The sequence below is a fragment of the Nerophis ophidion genome, linkage group LG08 (assembly GCF_033978795.1).
Source record: "Nerophis ophidion isolate RoL-2023_Sa linkage group LG08, RoL_Noph_v1.0, whole genome shotgun sequence".
Lineage (NCBI taxonomy): Eukaryota > Metazoa > Chordata > Actinopteri > Syngnathiformes > Syngnathidae > Nerophis > Nerophis ophidion.
The window spans coordinates 65,862,958-65,880,540 of NC_084618.1; the positions used below are offsets into that span (position 1 = coordinate 65,862,958).

Genomic DNA, 17,583 nt, shown 5'->3' on the forward strand with positions numbered 1-17,583 from the left:
ACAAGTTAATGCGGATATAAAAAACAAGTTTTTAAACCAATGTTTTTCAACCACTGTGCCGCGGCACACTGGTGTGCCGTGAGACAGTCTGGTGTGCCGTGGGAGATTATCTAATTTTACCCATTTGGGTTAAAAATTGTTTTTGGAAACCAGTAATTATAATTAGCAAATTATGTGTTATTGTTGAGTGTCGGTGCTGTCTACAGCTCGGCAGAGTAACTGTGTAATTCTCTTTCATATTGCTAGGTGGCAGCCGGTAGCTAATTGCTTTGTAGATGTCTTAAACGGCAGGAGGCAGAGTGAAGGTAAAAAGATATCTAATGGGTTAACCAAAAATAAACAAAAAGTGAGTGCCCCTAAAAACAAGGCATTGAAAGTTAGGGATGGCTATGCAGAACAAAATTTAAACTGAACTGGCTACAAAGTAAACAAAAAAGGAATGCTGGACGACAGCAAAAACTTACAGAGTGTGAAGCAGAGACGGGGTCCACAAAGTACATCCATACATGACAAGACAATCAACAATGTCCCCACAAAAAAGGATAGCAACAACTGAAATATTATTGATTGCTAAAACAAAATAGATGCGAGGAATATTGCTCAAAGGATGACATGAAACTGCTACAGGAAAATACCAAAAAAAGAGAAATTCATGGTGTGCCGTGAGATACAATCTGGTGAGCTCTGGGAGATCATCACCCATTTGGGTTAAAAATTGTTTTTTCAAACCAGTAATTATAGTCTGCAAATTATGTGTTGTTGTTGAGTGTTGGTGCTGTCTACAGCTCGGCAGAGTAACCGTGTACTTCTCTTTCATATTAGTAGGTGGCAGCCGGTAGCTAATTGCTTTGTAGATGTCGGAAACAACGGGAGGCAGTGTGAAGGTAAAAAGGTACCTAATGCTTAAACCAAAAATAAACAAAAGGTGAGTGCCCTAAAAAAAGTAATTGAAGCTTAGGGATGGCTATGCAGAACAAAAGTTCAAATGAACTGGCTACAAAGTAAACAAAAAAGGAATGCTGGACGACAGCTAAAACCTACAGCGTGTGTAGCAGAGAGCGTCCACAATGTGCATGACATGACAATCAACAATGTCCCCACAAAAAAGGATAGCAACAACTGAAATATTTTTGATTGCTAAAACATAAGTAGATGCGGGAAATATCGCTCTAAGGAAGACATTAAACTGCTCCAGAAAAATACCAAAAAAAGAGAAAACGACACGAAAATAGGAGCACAAGACAAGAACTAAAACACTAAACACAGGAAAACAGCAATAAACTCCAAATAAGACACGGCGTGATGTGACGTGGTGACAGTGCATCTACTTTGAGACAAGAGCTATATTGATGCATGGTTGGTTATGGTTTAAAGTCATATCCAACAATCGTGACAACGACTTTTTACTGTCAACTGAGTTTCGTTTTTTAATGATTTAATGATTTTTTTAATGCAAAAAACGTGCCTCGGCTCAAAAAAGGTAGAAAAACACTGTATTAAAAGCATATAAAACAATAAATAAAACAGTACATGATGTTTAGGTTTTTCATATCCAAAAATGAGTGGGAAGAAGTGAAACTTAAATACTCGTCTGTGCCTATGTACCTTGACCCCAATTTTAACTCACTCAGTGGCCAAGTGGTTAGCGTGTCCGCTCTGAGATTGGCAGGTTGTGAGTTCAAACCCCGGCCGAGTCATACCCAAGACTATAAAAAAAATGGGACCTATTACTTCCCTGCTTGGCACTCAGCATCAAAGGTAGGAATTGGGGGTTGAATCACCAAAAATTATTCCTGGGCGCGGCTACCGCTGCTGCCCACTGCTCCCCTCACCTCCCAGGGAGTGAAGAAGAGGATGGATCAAATGATGAGAACCAATTTCACCACACAGTGTGTGTGACAATCATTGGTACTTTAACTTTAACTTCATACTCTCCCCCCTTATTTATAAATTGACTAACTAGCTTTCTTTTCATTACCATCTATGTAGTGATTCATTTACTTGTCTCATTTTAGTATATTTTTAATAATCTTTATCTCACACATAAACACACTTTTTGGCACAAACATACACACACATACACATCTTTTGGAACATATGAATACAAATATTAGGTGACAGTAAATAGTAAGTCAACAAATACCCAAATGATAATAATGTTGTCAGAGTTTGTTGGTGACAAACCTCAAGATACAGAGAAGGAGGCAGGCATTGCGTAAGAAAACATGATTTAGTTAAACACTAAAACAAGAACAAACCAAAAGGGTACCAACAAAAGGCGCGCACGAGGCGGATAAGAGACTTGGCTAAGAACAAAAACACTTACTGTGACACGACGGAACTATGGCATGAGCAGAGTGAACAGAAGTAGAAAAAGCTACAAGCGACAAGACAGGTAGTGGTGACATCGACAGGACACGACACGACAATAATCCAGCCCTGACTGGAGGACAAAGCAGGTAAAAATAAGAACAGGCTGATTGACACCAGGTGTGGCCAGGTGCCAATCAGCCGCAGCTGAGGGGAAAGAGCGCCCAGGGAGAAAAACAGAAAGCAGACAAAATAAGAGCGCTGACAGTAAATAATGACAGGAAAAACAAAGACACATGCAGAGGAAAAACTAAGACATAGACCAAACTGTCAGGGACAAGCCTGACAATGTAAACACCTCGTAATTGCTAGAAACACCCATTCTTGTATAAACTGTTCCATAGTTTGACTCCACTTATTGAAAGACAGAAGCCTCTATATACTATGAATATATAACTAATATATTTATTGTAATCATATAGAAACATATTAATATTATTGATGCAGCACATTATACATTATACGCCATCAGAGGTCAGACGCAGAGAAGTAGCTTAACTCACTTTTGGAAGGCTTAATGAAAAACCTATGAGATTAATCTATTACATCGTTTAATTTTGCCACGTTATGCAACGCTGTAAGAAATATTATAAAACAATTTAATATGAGCAGGAAAAGATCAGAGGACAACTGTGTGCAGGACAGCTGGTCCACCGGAAGATATGCCGTCTGCGGATCCGCCGCTTCAAAGAAGGATTATGTCAGCCTTTGCATGAAAACGTTTCCATCCATGCACATGAACAAAAACAAAGTCAGAAGGTTGTTAGAGGGGACTGTTGGGTTAAACCAGAGGTCCAGTTAGGCCAAAACTGCATGCCAGAGTGGCTGCAAAACAACTGAGGCAGAATCCCAGAGATTATCGGGGATTAATGTAATAAAGGTCGATGCTAGATGTTGGAAGGATCAAGAGCAGGATCAGGGGAAACGTCCAGCAGCTGTCATTACTTCATGAACCGTTTGCTGTGAAGTCATCAGTCCCTGCACCGTCAATGTTGAGTTGGCTTGTTTATCATTTATGACAAATGAATTAGCACAACCTCACAGCATCAATCCAGTTGTATTAGAGATCGTGACAGACGCGCTTAAAAGTGAATAGCTTAATTTTGATTAATCTGTGTTGAAAAATCCCTGGGCACATCTGGTCTGCATCGTCTGACCTCGGATCACTTTGGCACGGCGTTAGAAATTATGACACGTTTGATTGATGAAGCGATTCCCTGTTATGTAAAAAGTGACATTTTAATGATGATCTGCCAGTGTGTCACTGCAGCCTGTTGTTACGCACGAAACCTGAGAAAAATCTATCATCCCTTTTACTTGTTGGAACATTTTTGAGGTTCAAAGTATTAATGACATCACAGAGGAAAAGTATGTTTTAAAAACCTCTAAATTCCAACATCGAGTCTAGGTTGTGGACAACACCCTGAGTCGTAACAAGTCATATACTGTTACATTATCTTCTGCTTGGTGAAACTAATTTAGCAAGAGTAAAAGCAGTACCTCAATTTACAAGCTTAACTGGTTCTGTGACAGAGAGCTTAACTCAAAACACTTGAATGTCAAATTAACGTCTCCCATTAAAATCTATTTAATTGCTGATCACCCCCCTAAAGCAGCATCATTTTAACATGTATCATGCTTTTTAAAACAAATAACACACTTTTAGATAATGTATATTATACAACACATTACAACATAATGTCCTACTAACAACTACAATAGTAATTTATTGAAAATGTGCAGTATTTACCTTGAACAGAGGACTTCTGGACTATCTGCTTCTCGCTGCTTCTCCGTGAAACCCATCAGCATCAGCCTTTCCGTATTTACATATATACATATTTGCCATTTAGATATTATTTTAACATTCTTGGCTGCTGTTAAGATTTATTCTGCTTCAGTCTGATGCAGTCTAGCAGTGATACGCTCAAACTGATTCGCCAAGTTGGCAAAACGCTCAGTCATGTTTTAATGATTTCTTTCTTTAATTCAATGAATATCATCCACTTCTTCTCAGCACTGTCCTTCACACTCACTTTCTTCCTTACTGTGGTTGGACAACAAAGTTATGTCGATCTCTAGCTATAAGTTAAGTTAAAGTACCAATGATTGTCACACACACACACCAGGTGTGGTGAAATTTGTCCTCTGCATTTGACCCATCCCCTTGATCACCCCCTGGGAAGTGAGGGGAACAGTGGGCAGCAGCGGTGCCGCGCCCGGGAATAATTTATGGTGATTCAACCCCCAATTTTAACCCTTGATGCTGAGTGCCAAGCAGGGAGGTAATGGGTCCCATTTTTTTTATAGTCTTTGGTATGACTCGGCCGAGGTTTGAACTCCCAACCTACCGATCTCAGGACGGACCATATAAGCTAATGCTAACGAGTAACACCAGATATTTTTGATCAGTATTTACAGGGGCACTGTGACTTTTGCTATGCCAAATAATGCATGGATGCTTGTCACTCAACTTTTTGATTGCAACTGAAAGCATACCAAACGGCCAAGAGACCGCTTTTAGCTTAAAAAAAACTTGAGTGTTGTCCAAAGTGCTATTTTTGGCCTGCAGCTGTTTAGTTTTTTACTGGCCTGTGCGTGTTTTAGATTCAATTGATATTTCGTTATTGAGAACAATAGGACACAAAACATTTTTTTTCTTTTGATATATTAGCATATGTTGGCCTATTGGTATTAGTATCTTTTATCACACAAAATACACTAAATTGCCAAAACTATTTGGCCACCTGCCTTTACACACATATGAAGTTGAAGTGCCATCCCATGGAATTTTCCAAAATGTTTTGGTATCCCATAGCATACAAAGTTCCTTTTACTGGAACTAAGGGGCCAAGCCCAACTATTGAAAAAAAAACCCCTCACCATAATTCCTCCTTCACCGAATTTCACATTCACTTCTCCTGGCAACCTCCAAACCCAGACTGGTGCATCAGATTGTCAGATGGAAAAGCATGATTCATTACTCTAGGGAACGCGTTTCCACTGCTCTAGAGTCCATTGGCGACGTGCTTCACACCACTGCATTCCACACTTTGCATTGGACTTGGTGATGTATGGCTTAGATGCAGCTGCTTAGCCATGGAAACCTATTCCATGAAGCTCTCTGCGTACTGTACGTCGGTTAATCGGAAGGTCACATGAAGTTTGTCGCTCTGTAGCAACTGACTGTGCAGAAAGTCTTTGCACTATGCGCTTCAGCATCTGCTGACCCCTCTCTGTCCGTTTACAATGGCCTAACACTTGGTGGCTGACTTGCTGTTGTTCCCAAACTCTTCACTTTTTTTATAATAAAGTTGACTTTGGAATATTTAGGAGCAAGGAAATTTCACAACTGGATTTGTTGCATTTGGTTCGGGCATCTGATCAGGATGCCACCCAAACGCCTGTCAAGAGAGGTGTTTCGGGCATGTCCGACATGTAGGAGGCCACGGGGAAGACCCAGGACATGTTGGGAAGACTATGTCTCCCCGCTTGCCTGGGAACGCCTCGGGATCCCCTGGGAGGACCTGGATGAAGTGGCTGGGCAGAGGGAAGTCTGGGCTTCCCGGCTTAGGCTGCTGCCCCCGCGACCTGACCTCAGATAAGCGGAAGAAGATGGATGGATGGATTTGTTGCACAGGTGGCATCCTATGACAGTTCCACCCTGGAAATCACTGAGAGCGGCACATTTTTTCACAAATGTTTGTAGAAAAAGTCTCCATGCCTAGGTGCTTGATTTTATACACTGGGACAAGTGATTAGGACACCTGATTCTCATCATTTGGACCAGTGGCCAAATACTTTTGGCAATATAGTGTATGTCTAAGTGGAACCCTACAACCCTCAACTATTCTGCTTTCTGCCCTTTTTGGAAGAGGTTTGGGCCACTCTGATTTAGATGTTCATTAAGCTGATTTTTTTTTAACCAGGCAGCACAACACACTTTTTTTTTTAATTCATCATTTTTTACGTAAACACATTAATATATAAATAGAAGTACTCTTCATGTCCTTCCCTCCAAAAAAAAATAAGCCTATTACGAGAGAACCGTGACGTAAGTTGACTTTTAAATGATGTGAAATCTCTCTCATCGAATCACCGGCTTCTGCGTTTTTGGCCGCACAATCTCTTTATCCTGACGCGCCTCCAAATCCAAGGCAGACATGGTCCGTTAATCCAAAACATTTCATCCAGCATCTTTGACTGCATAGTGTTTATTGTCCAAATCCTAGCTCTGGAACATACATATTTCATCCTATTGTTTCAACATACATATTTCATCCTATTGTTTTACTATACAACCTGAAAGCTATGTGTTATGCAAGTTAGGTACTATTTGTGTTGCTATGCAGAATGAATCTCTCGCAAAAAAACACATGACTCACACAGACTCATGTTATAAAACACAGAAAGCGGTATATCATTGTAGATACTTGGAATAATTATTCTATTCACTAATGTGTAATGTAACCTAATCTGTTAACATTATCAGTATTGCACAGGTCAAGGAATAAATAAGCAAAACAGAGATACAGTGATACCTCTGTTATCATGTTCCCCGGTTTGACTTTGCAAATACTTTCACCAAAATTACTTCATAGGACGTGAAGGGAGTCACGACAGTGTGACATGTTGTGCCGTATAACTTTCTCTCCCGTGTGTGTGATTGCATCAGTTAATGCACACAAAGCTGTGTGAGCACACAGACGTCGTCCATGCGTGAAAAATAATTCCAAAAGTGTGTGGGCGTGAGACAGAAAATATTCAGTAGTGTTTAGGAAAGTGTTTCAGTAGTGTGTGTGAGAGAAAAACATTTCAGTTGTTTATGTCAGGGCATTTCAGTTGTGTGTAAAAGAGTGTTTCAGTAGTGTGTGAGTGTTTCGGTATTGTGTGAAAGAGAAAAACATTTCAGTTTTTATGTGAGAGCATTTCAGTAGTGTGTATAAGAGTGTTTCAGTGGTGTGTGTGAGGGAAAAACATTTCAGTTGTTTATGTGAGAGCATTTCAGTAGTGTGTGTAAGAGTGTTTCAGTAGTGTGTGTAAGAGTGTTTCAGCAGTGCATGTGAGAGAAAAACATTTCAGTTGTTTATGTGGGAACATTTCAGTACTGTGTGTAAGAGTGTTTCAGTAGTGTGTGGAAGAGTGTTTCAGCAGTGCATGTGAGAGAAAAACATTTCAGTTGTTTATGTGAGAGCATTTCAGTAGTGTGTTTAAGAGGTAATTCTGAATAATGTCCCTCATACGTCATCCATGCGTTCGTGAATATAACAAATCGTAAATGGGTTATACTTGTATAGCGCTTTTATACCTTCAAGGTACTCAAAGTGCTTTGACGCTATGTCCACATTCACACACTGATTCACACACACATGCACCACAACAAGCAAGAGTGAAGTGTCTTGCTCAAGGACACAACGGACGTGACGAGGACGGCGGATGCCTGGGATCAAACTAGGTCGGCCATAAATCTGTTTACAAACGACGTTGCCAGATGTTAACCGGGGATCGAACCAGGTTGCTGGGACGGTCGCTCAACCAACTGAGCCATGCCGTCCTCCAACTATTGAATTCAAGAAGGACGTCGTAGCAAAGTACAGATGTGACGCCACTCAATAAAGTCTTCAATAAACGCTAAAGTTGATCTTAAATGTACGTGTAACCATGTCATTCCTAATGTAAAATGATTCTCCATCTGTGTTAGCATTATTGGGTGTCTGGAACGGATTATTTGGATTTATTATTTCATGTTGAAAACTTTCATTAACGGATGAATTCAGAAAATCAAGGTACCACTGTAAATTTAGTTTCTTGATTGTCAGTCTTTGCATAGCAGAGGAACTTGCTTGAGTTTTGACTGAAAATGTAGCACAGGTGCAAAGGTCCGGTCAGCATTTTGTGGTCATTGATGGGACATCATTCTGACAAACTCTAAAGGAGACACAAATGATGACATCACCATGAAATGTGTTGAAGCGGAGCAATATTTTGATAGAGAGGACGTTAGTACCTTCAAAGTCTACCGTGCCATCTCCGTTGTCGTCCGCCTCTTTGACTATGGTGTCTATCTCCCTGCGGCTCATGTGCTCCCCCATTAGCTTATTCATGGCGGAACGCAGCTCCTCTGTTGTGATCTCGCCGTCGCCATCCGCGTCGAACTATAGCAAAAAGGTCAGCGGTCAGGATGTGGTGGTGAGCTGGGTGGTGAGCTGGGTAGTTTGCGGTTACGGTCGGTGATTGACCTCTTTGAAGGCATTTTTCAGCTCCTTCACACCAATCATGCCAGCAGTTTCTGCCAGAAGTTTGGGTGCCATCAGTTCCACAAAGTCCTCAAAGTCAACTCGGCCGCCAACTGTGGGGCAAATAGGATATGAAAAGGTCGGCCATAAATCTGTTCACAAACAAGGTTGCCAAATATTAGCTTTTCCTTAGTAGTGTGCGTGTGCCTATTTATCAGGAGCATAAAGGGTATACAGTATAGTAGTGCTGTCCAAAGATTTATCACAATTTTGTAATTACTGTAATCACGATTAATCATAATAAATTACTTCCTGACACAATTGAATTTGACTTTAAAAAATTGAATATGTTCTAAAATGACACTAAAATACAGCCAAAAAATAATGTGAAATGTATATCTCCTAGACAGTGTCAGTCAATGCTCAACATTATTACATTTCTTAAGGCAGTTTTATTTTGATACAGCATATGTATGTTGCAGACAATAATCATTTGTTAAAACTCGTAAATGCCATTTTAATTCATTTATTTAGTATTTCTTTAATAACGAAAATATATCAGCTATAATTTAATTTTAAAACATTTTTAATAATTACAAATATTTTTTTGTATTTTTGTTTCTTTTGATCATTTTAGAAACATGTAACTAAAAGGTCAAACAAACATTTGAAATAATGTTTTAATTTTTTTCAATTAAATGTTTTTGTTATTGTAGATATATGTATATATGTATTTTTTTGTATAAGTTTCATTTCTTAAACTAGTCAATTACTGTGCAAAGAAAGCAAAAGTAAATGATTGAAGTTTTTATCAAAAGTGTATATTCTAGATCTTTTTTTTTAATTTTATCAGCTTTATTAGCTTTGAAAGATGCATATTATATAAATATTTTGTTATTGTCGAGATAGATAAACGTACATCTTAGTTACTGTACAATTACTGTACTGTATTTTTTCCCCCAAGGAGGACACAGAAAATAATAATTTGCTTTTTAAATGTCTTAAATAGTGTTGATTTTATATTACATACATCTGAATAGGTAAATATTAGTGCTGTCAAGATGATATTAAAAATAATCCGATTAATCAAAGGTTATAATTTGTTTTCATGTTTTCAAATTTACCTAAAAAGGCCACAATATTATGACAGAAATTCAATATATTGTCATTTGGTATAAGTTTTCTCTAAAGTCTTATGAAGGTTTATTTTGAAATGAAATTTCCTAGTAAGAATACCAGTTGGAGTTCTCTCACGCATCTTTGCACTGACGTATGCATTGACCTGATCACTGACCATATAACAACACGTCCCACCTTTCAGGTAACTATAAGCGGTTTGAAAAAGACATTTAAAAAACACAACACAATAAAACATTTAATGCCGCATGCACTTAAAATCAATTGCGTAGTAAGTCTGTTTTTTACATGGTTAATGTGTTTGTTTGTTTTTTAGACTAATCACATGAGTTAATGCATTCAATTAGACATCTGTAGTATATGCATTTTTAAAAAATACAGTAAAGTGCCGGCCATATATGAAGTCAAAACACGAGATTGTGGTTTGCAGTGGTGTAGAAGAAAAAGAAAAACATTCTCACGGTTCATGTTGATGTTTTGGCTCAGCTCAATGAGCTCCATCTCAGTGGGCATGTATCCCATGGTCCTCATCAGGTTGCCCAGGTCCTTACAGCTGATCAGGCCGTCCTTGTCCTTGTCAAACTCATTGAACGCTTCACGCAGTTCTGCGGAAAAAGTGCAATCGAGCCGTCATCCAGAAAAGTATCCTTATAAGACAAGCAAAGGGCTGAGTTTGTTTCTACTTACCATCGATCTCATCATCCGCCAACTCTCTCGACTGCATAGGTAAAAGAAAATTTAAAAAAATGTGAATAGAAACTATAGAAAAGTTGTAAAAAGTTTGCCCTCTTATAACAGCTGTATGAAAAATGATGATTGTGAAGCGAAATAAGGTAATTAAAACGTTAAAAACAACTTTCAGTGTGATGCAGTGCACTGCAAACCACTATTTCATTCAACTTTTTTGGCTACAGTTTACCAACAATCGGGTAAACCAATCAAAAACACTTCCCTGTATACTTACAATGTTTTTCCCGCCTCGCAGGAAGATGCACGCCGCTCCCAAACTCATGTCTGTAAAATGACATAATTATATCATTAAAACTACAGGGTACGGAGTGATGGTTTTTAGCTGTTCTTACCTGCTTGTTGTGGTTTAACCAATCACATTATATGCAACATCCAATGTTCAAAATGTTTTTTTTCCCTCTATATTGACAGGTTGTCTTGGAATTGCTCCCAGCTTGCCACGCCACCCCGCCTGGATGCTGCGAGTTTGTCAGATCAGGGGAGGTGTGGCTGCCTGCTTGCATCCAGTCTTGGTTATGATGCGCAGGGAGGAGTCAGAGGAGTGAGTGACCACAGGACAGCAGGACGTGGGAGGTGGGGAGCTTAAACCATACCCTGTTTTGAGCCCAGAAGTGACATCATGATGCAAATAACCCTGCCACCTTGGCCTGGCACAAGTAAGAGTACACCATCAGTTTAAGAATGGCCTGTTTCCAGCCCACTATCGAACTTGTTTTTTATTCACTGCAAGTAACAACCGTCAGCTTATTTCAGACACCAGTCATGACCTGTTAGAAAATAAGAAAAATATCTATGGCTGAAACCTTGCCAAAAATGTCAATAATATATTTGGATTTTTTTAATAAATCAATTGCATTGTATTTCAAGCCCATATTAAAACAAAAGGGGAACATAAACCCATATAATTGGTAGAAAACATTGTGAAAATGTTATATACAAATGTGTGTATGTATGTATATACATATACATATTCAGATATATGTAATAAAAAAATCAACACTAACTAAAACCTTAAGAAATGTTATTTACGTTGTCCTTCTTAGTACAATAATTGGCTCAATAAAGAAATAAAAAAGTATTTCGGAATTTATATGTTTCCCCATCTCTACAAAAAAGTATTTATAAAAGACACATTTTTAACTATTTTTTCAAATACATTTGAGTATATTTATGTTATGATAAACCAACATAACAATACTAAATAAAACATCTTTGAAAATAACTATAATCATTTACATTTTCTTTCTTACGACAATAATTGACTTTATGTGGAAATGAAAATGATAAAAGTATGGTTGTACAGGCGCAGTGGAAGAGTGGCCGTGCGCAACCCGAGGGTCCCTTGTTCAATCCCGACATAGTACCAACCTCGTCACATCCATTGTGTCCTTAACAAGACACTTCACCCTTGCTCCTGATGGGTGCTGGTTAGCACCTTGCATGGCAGCTCCCTCCATCAGTGTGTAAATGTGTGTGTGAATGGGTAAATGTGGAAGTAGTGTCAAAGCGCTTTGAGTACCTTGAAGGTAGAAAAGCGCTATACAAGTACAACCCATTTATTATTTATATTTAGTATCACAACTAAAGAGTAATGTTTTTGACATATTTCTGTAATCATCAAATGAAACAAAAATACAAAGAAAAATGTTGATATACATTTACAATGGAATTTATTGGAATTGACTAATCTAGAAAGCAATGAAAATGATAGAAAACTATATGTTTACATATCCAAAATTACGAAAATATATACAGTATACATTTTCTTGTTGTTTGAATAGGTTTTTTTCATATTTCTGTAATGTTCAAATGAAACAAAAATACAAAACAAAAACATTTGTATTATCAAAAATGTTTTTTTAATTAAATATATTTTTATATACAGTTTTTTTATTAATAAGAAAAAAATATTAAAATGACATGAATTTATAATGGAATTTACCAGTTTTAAAAACTCCCAATATGATAAGATATCATGAAATACACTTTTGGCTGCAACAATACGGCCTTTTGAGATACCACTTAAAAAGTTGCATCCAAAAACTAAATAAAAGTGTTTTTACAAAAATGATAATACTTTGTAATGATTGACGGACTTAAAAATATGTTTAGTGCTTTGATTTTAGTGTGCGGTGGTTCTGCAATGAACATTGTTAGTGTCATTTTAGAACATATTCAGGGTGCGTACAAGGGAGGAGGGGGGTACGTGCTAAATGAATGAATAAAAGGGATTATTTCTTCCTTGACATAACTACGTAACCTCTTTCAGTGAGGATCCACATGTTAGTCTTGATTAACCGGCTGAACTTAAACAATTCAGCAGAGCTGCGTGACAGTGCGCATGTCCTATCACTGACCTTTGCACCTCTGCCAGCTTTCTTCTTTCATTCATCTCTCAAACACACACAGCATGCACGCACACACACTCACAAATCTGTTGCGTAAGACTAATCCATCCGAATCCGAAGTAGCACCCGTTTATTTACTCTTTTTTTCACAGCTGAGAGGTCATTCCAGGACTCCTGCTAAAGTATGTCTGTAATAACTATAGTATTGTATTTAAATTATTATGTATAAACTATATGTTATTCCCCCCTGCGATTAGGTGGTGACTTGTCCAGGGTGTACGCCGCCTTCCGCCCGATTGTAGCTGAGATAGGCACCAGCGCCCCCCGCGACCCCAAAGGGAATAAGCGGTAGAAAATGGATGGATGGATAGATATATGTTATTGCTGCTTAAATGGTCTGACAATACAAAAAAATGAGAAAGTAATTAATCTGCATCGTATAGCCATCACTTTGTAAATAGTTATACGCTCCCTCGAGGATGTAAACAATGATAGCAACATTATTAGACACTGATGTTGTGATCATTCAGAGATGTATGTTGAAGAAGGGACACGACAAAATAAGCTTTGGGTCTTCCTGCCCCTTTTCGGACACACTATAAGTTTCTTTTTTAAATTTTCTTTTAATATTATTTTTTTTTCTTTTTTTTTTACAAATAATAATAATAATAATGATGATGGATTAGATTTATATCGCGCTTTTCTATTGTTAGATACTCAAAGCGCTCACAGAGAAGTGGGAACCCATCATTCATTCACACCTGGTGGTGGTAAGCTACATCTGTAGCCACAGCTGCCCTGGGGTAGACTGACGGAAGCGTGGCTGCCAGTTTGCGCCTACGGCCCCTCCGACCACCACCAATCATTCATTCATCATTCATTCACCGGTGTGAGCGGCACCAGGGGCAAGGGTGAAGTGTCCTGCCCAAGGACACAACGGCAGCGATTCGGATGTCAATAGGTGGGAAGCGAACCTGCAACCCTCAACACAACAACCCTACGCCATGCCGCCCAAAATTATATAGTGGTTGTATACTTTTTTCACATTTAGAAGATTTTTGGTTTTGTTGTGTCCAAAAAAATGTTTTCAAACATGTAATGATGAAATAAAAGTAAACCAAATATTGTAAGGGTCATTATGTAAGAAATGTGCTGAGAATTATAAATTAGCAGTAGTGGATATGGAGAAGCGGTAGGATAAAATAAGATTTATTTTCAGACATTTTAAAGCTCATGAATGTCTTATAAATGCAGGATATTATAGCAACAAATCATTTGTACCATTTGGAGAAGACATATTTTAATACCTACGCATAATAGAAATGGCAAACGAACAGCACAACAATAAATTAAATTAATACCGGTCTGACAACAGTTGTAATTATGATCAAGGTTGTCAACGCTACACATTTATAATGTTGCCACACTTGCCCATTTAAATTACACACACTATCAAATTTAAAGTCCAGAGTGGAAATAAAGTAGATTACTCGCAGCTGCAGCTTTGCCAATAAAGGCTTTGAACATTGCCCATTCCTGTTCAATGTCCCAAACCTCCACAGGGATGGCAGAAAAGTGCCGCCGGAGGTGGGAGTTGAAGTCCCTCCGGACAGAGGACTCCTTCTAAAGTTCCCAGTTCACCTGCACTACACGCTTGGGTTTGCCAGGTCTGTCCAGAGGTTTCCCCCGCTATCTGACCCAATTCACCTCTAGATAGTGATCAGTGGACAGTTCAGCCCCTGTCTGCACTTGAGTGTCCAAAACATACGGCCTAAGATCAGCTGATACGATTACAAAATCGATCATTGATTTTTGGCCTCGGGTGCTCTGGTACCAGGTACACCTATATGAGCATCCTTATACTTGAACATGTTGTTTGTTATCGCAAGTCCATGACTAGCACAGAAGTCCAATAAAAATCCAGCACTCAGGATTCAGATCAGGGAGACCTTTCCTCCCAATCACACCAGTCCAAGTATCACTGTCATTGCCCACGTGGGCGTTGAAGTCCCCCAGCAAGACTATAGAATCCCCTACCGGCGCCCCATACAGGACCCCATGCAAGGTATCCAAGAAGTCCGAATACTCTGAACTCTTGTTTGGTGCGTACGCACAAACAACAGTCAGAGTTTTCTCCCTTCCAACCCTAAGGCGAAGGGAGGCGACCCTCTTGTCCACTGGGGTGAACTCCAGCATACAGGAACTCAGCCGGGGCCTCGTGAGTATCCCCACACCCGCCTGGGCCCTCACACCCTGAGCAACTCCAGAAGTGAACAAGGTCCATCCCTTGTCCAGGAGTGTGGTTTCAGAGCCCTTGCTATGCGTGGAGGTAAGCCACACCGGATCCAACCAGGAGCGCTCCACCTCCCGCAGCAGATCAGGCTCCTTCCCCACCAGCGTATGTTCCACGTCCCTAAAGTCAGCCTCTGCTGCCCCAAATTGGTCCGTCTGGAGCCTCCACTTTCACTGCCATCCACTTGGCAGCGCACCTGACCCCACTGGTTCCGACCGCGGGTTGTGGGCCCACGTGGCGGAGAGGATGGTGTGTCCACGTAGCTTCTTCGGGCTGTGCCCGGCCTGGCTCCGTGGCTAGCCTGACGAGCCCTGCCTCCGGGCCTAGCTCCGGGCCGGGTAACGCATCTTCTCTTCGTTTCTTTCATGGCGGATATTGTAACCCTGATGGGAGGGGCATTCGGGTGCTTCACCTTGCCCAAAGGTGACCCGTAACTATGTAAGGCAGGGGGGTACAACTCCCTGAGGCTTTTTACAAGCCCATATACCCATAGTCTGATTAACCGACATTCTTTAGTTCCTTAGCTACTTTCCTAAATAAATCTTTAATTTTTTTCTCCCATTGATGTACTTCAAAATCCAACGTTCTTTTAATTTGTGAAGCAAATAAACAGTCTCCTCTTCATTCCAATAGTTGCCTATGTTTTTATTTAATGGTATCCGCTTCCACGCATCGAGACTGGCGCATGCGAGATATGAAGTGTCCCCTCCGGCAGCACACACCCACTTGAGAGATCTGCTTTCCAATCACAATATTTAGGTGTGGTAATCCAGTTTCTCAAAAGGCAAACATGATCAGATTAAGTTGTTTCCATGGGTTGTAGGATGTTATTTTAAAGTCTAACTATTTGACAAATCAGACTAATTTAGTGCATGAAAACATAGTCATTGAGGACCACATCACAGTTATAGCTCCCTTCAGGGGGCCACTTGTAACAGCAAAAAATATATGAACTTGTGTATGCATTTGATTATAAAATAAATATTCTACGTAGACTGCAAAAAAATGTGCTGAATTTACAGAAAAAAACTAGCAACTCAGTCACCAGAATTTCATTGTAAAATGTGCAGTGTTTTTTGCAACACGATTGCTCTTTTTTTAAACTCTTAAAACTAAACTGCCAGATTTTATTTTTTTCAAACAGTGGTACAGTTTTGTTTTTTTTACAGTAATTAACCCTAAAAACAACAACAGTAGAATTTAAGGTAAATACAAACAAACTGTCAGTTCAGTTGCCAGAATTTTATCATAAAAAGACTGGTAGAAATGTTTTGATTTAAGAGTAATATGCTGTAAAAACTACTGTAAATTTGACTGTAAAATTGTATTGTCAGTTTTACAGTGTACAATTTGATGGATAAACTTGCTTTTAAGTTATAAGTTAAGGCAAGGCAAGGCAGCTTTATTTGTACAGCACTTTTCATACACAAGGCAGACTCAAAGTGCTTCACGGACAACAAAGTGAAATGAAATAAAATAAAAGCAAAATTAAAATGCAGACAATAAAAATAAAAACATTTTGGACGTTAAAAGTTAAAAGATTAAAAGATTTAGCTGAACTAAGGTGAACATAAAAGTTTTCAGTTTAGTTTTATAAGTAGTCAGAGTTGGGGAAAGTCTGACACCTTCAGGAAGTTTATTCCAGCTATTTGTTGCATAGTGACTGAATGATGCTTTCCCTTGATTTGAGTTTACTCTGGGAACTGCTAACAGATTGGTCTCAGAAGATCTTAGTGATCTAGAGCAGTGGTCCCCAACCTTTTTGTATCCGCGGACCGGTCAACGCTTAATCATTTTTTATTTTATTTTATTTTTTTCTTTGTCATGAAAAAGGGACGTTTTTGTCATGAAAAAGTGAGGTTTTTGTGGTTGGTGCACTAATTGTAAGTGTATATTGTGTTTTTTATGTTGATTTAATAAAAAAATAAAAATTATTTATTTATTTATTTTTTTAAAATAAATAAAAATTAATAAAAAATTATTCTGCGGCCTGGTACCAATCGAGCCACGCCGCGGCCCAGTGGTTGGGGACCACTGATCTAGAGGGCTTATATAGTGGGAGCATATCAGTGATGTACTTCGGCCCGAGACACATGTAGTGATTTATATGTGAGCAGGAGGATTTTGAAATCAATTCTCTGATGTACAGGGAGCCAATGTAAGTATTTAAGTATATTAATATTTAAGTATTTATTTTTATTTTAACCGAAAAAATATTTGGAAAGTATGATAGTATAATGTTTTATGCAATATTGGATAATAATGATTATGTTTAAAAGGTGTGCAATTTCATGCATACTTATATTTTTCTCTGTCAAAATTGAAAGAACAAATAGATTTAGTATGAAAGATAACTTGGATAACAAGTTAAGTATTTAAGTACATTAATATTTAAGTATTTATTTTAATTTTAACAAAAAAAATATTTAGAAAGTATGATAATATAATA

At 38.7% G+C, this 17,583-nt stretch overlaps 1 protein-coding gene across 1 annotated transcript; it reads right to left on the reverse strand.

The window, feature by feature from the left end:
- Window positions 1–6,568: 6,568 nt before the first annotated feature.
- On the reverse strand, window positions 6,569–11,019 carry cabp5a (calcium binding protein 5a). The gene is made up of 7 exons (XM_061909439.1): window positions 10,826–11,019; window positions 10,708–10,757; window positions 10,431–10,461; window positions 10,205–10,348; window positions 8,610–8,719; window positions 8,378–8,525; window positions 6,569–8,298 (listed from the first exon to the last, which is right to left on the reverse strand). Exons 2-7 carry the CDS (start codon window positions 10,753–10,755, stop codon window positions 8,270–8,272), a joined length of 510 nt encoding a protein of 169 aa, XP_061765423.1. The 5' UTR covers window positions 10,756–10,757; window positions 10,826–11,019; the 3' UTR covers window positions 6,569–8,269.
- Window positions 11,020–17,583: the final 6,564 nt, after the last annotated feature.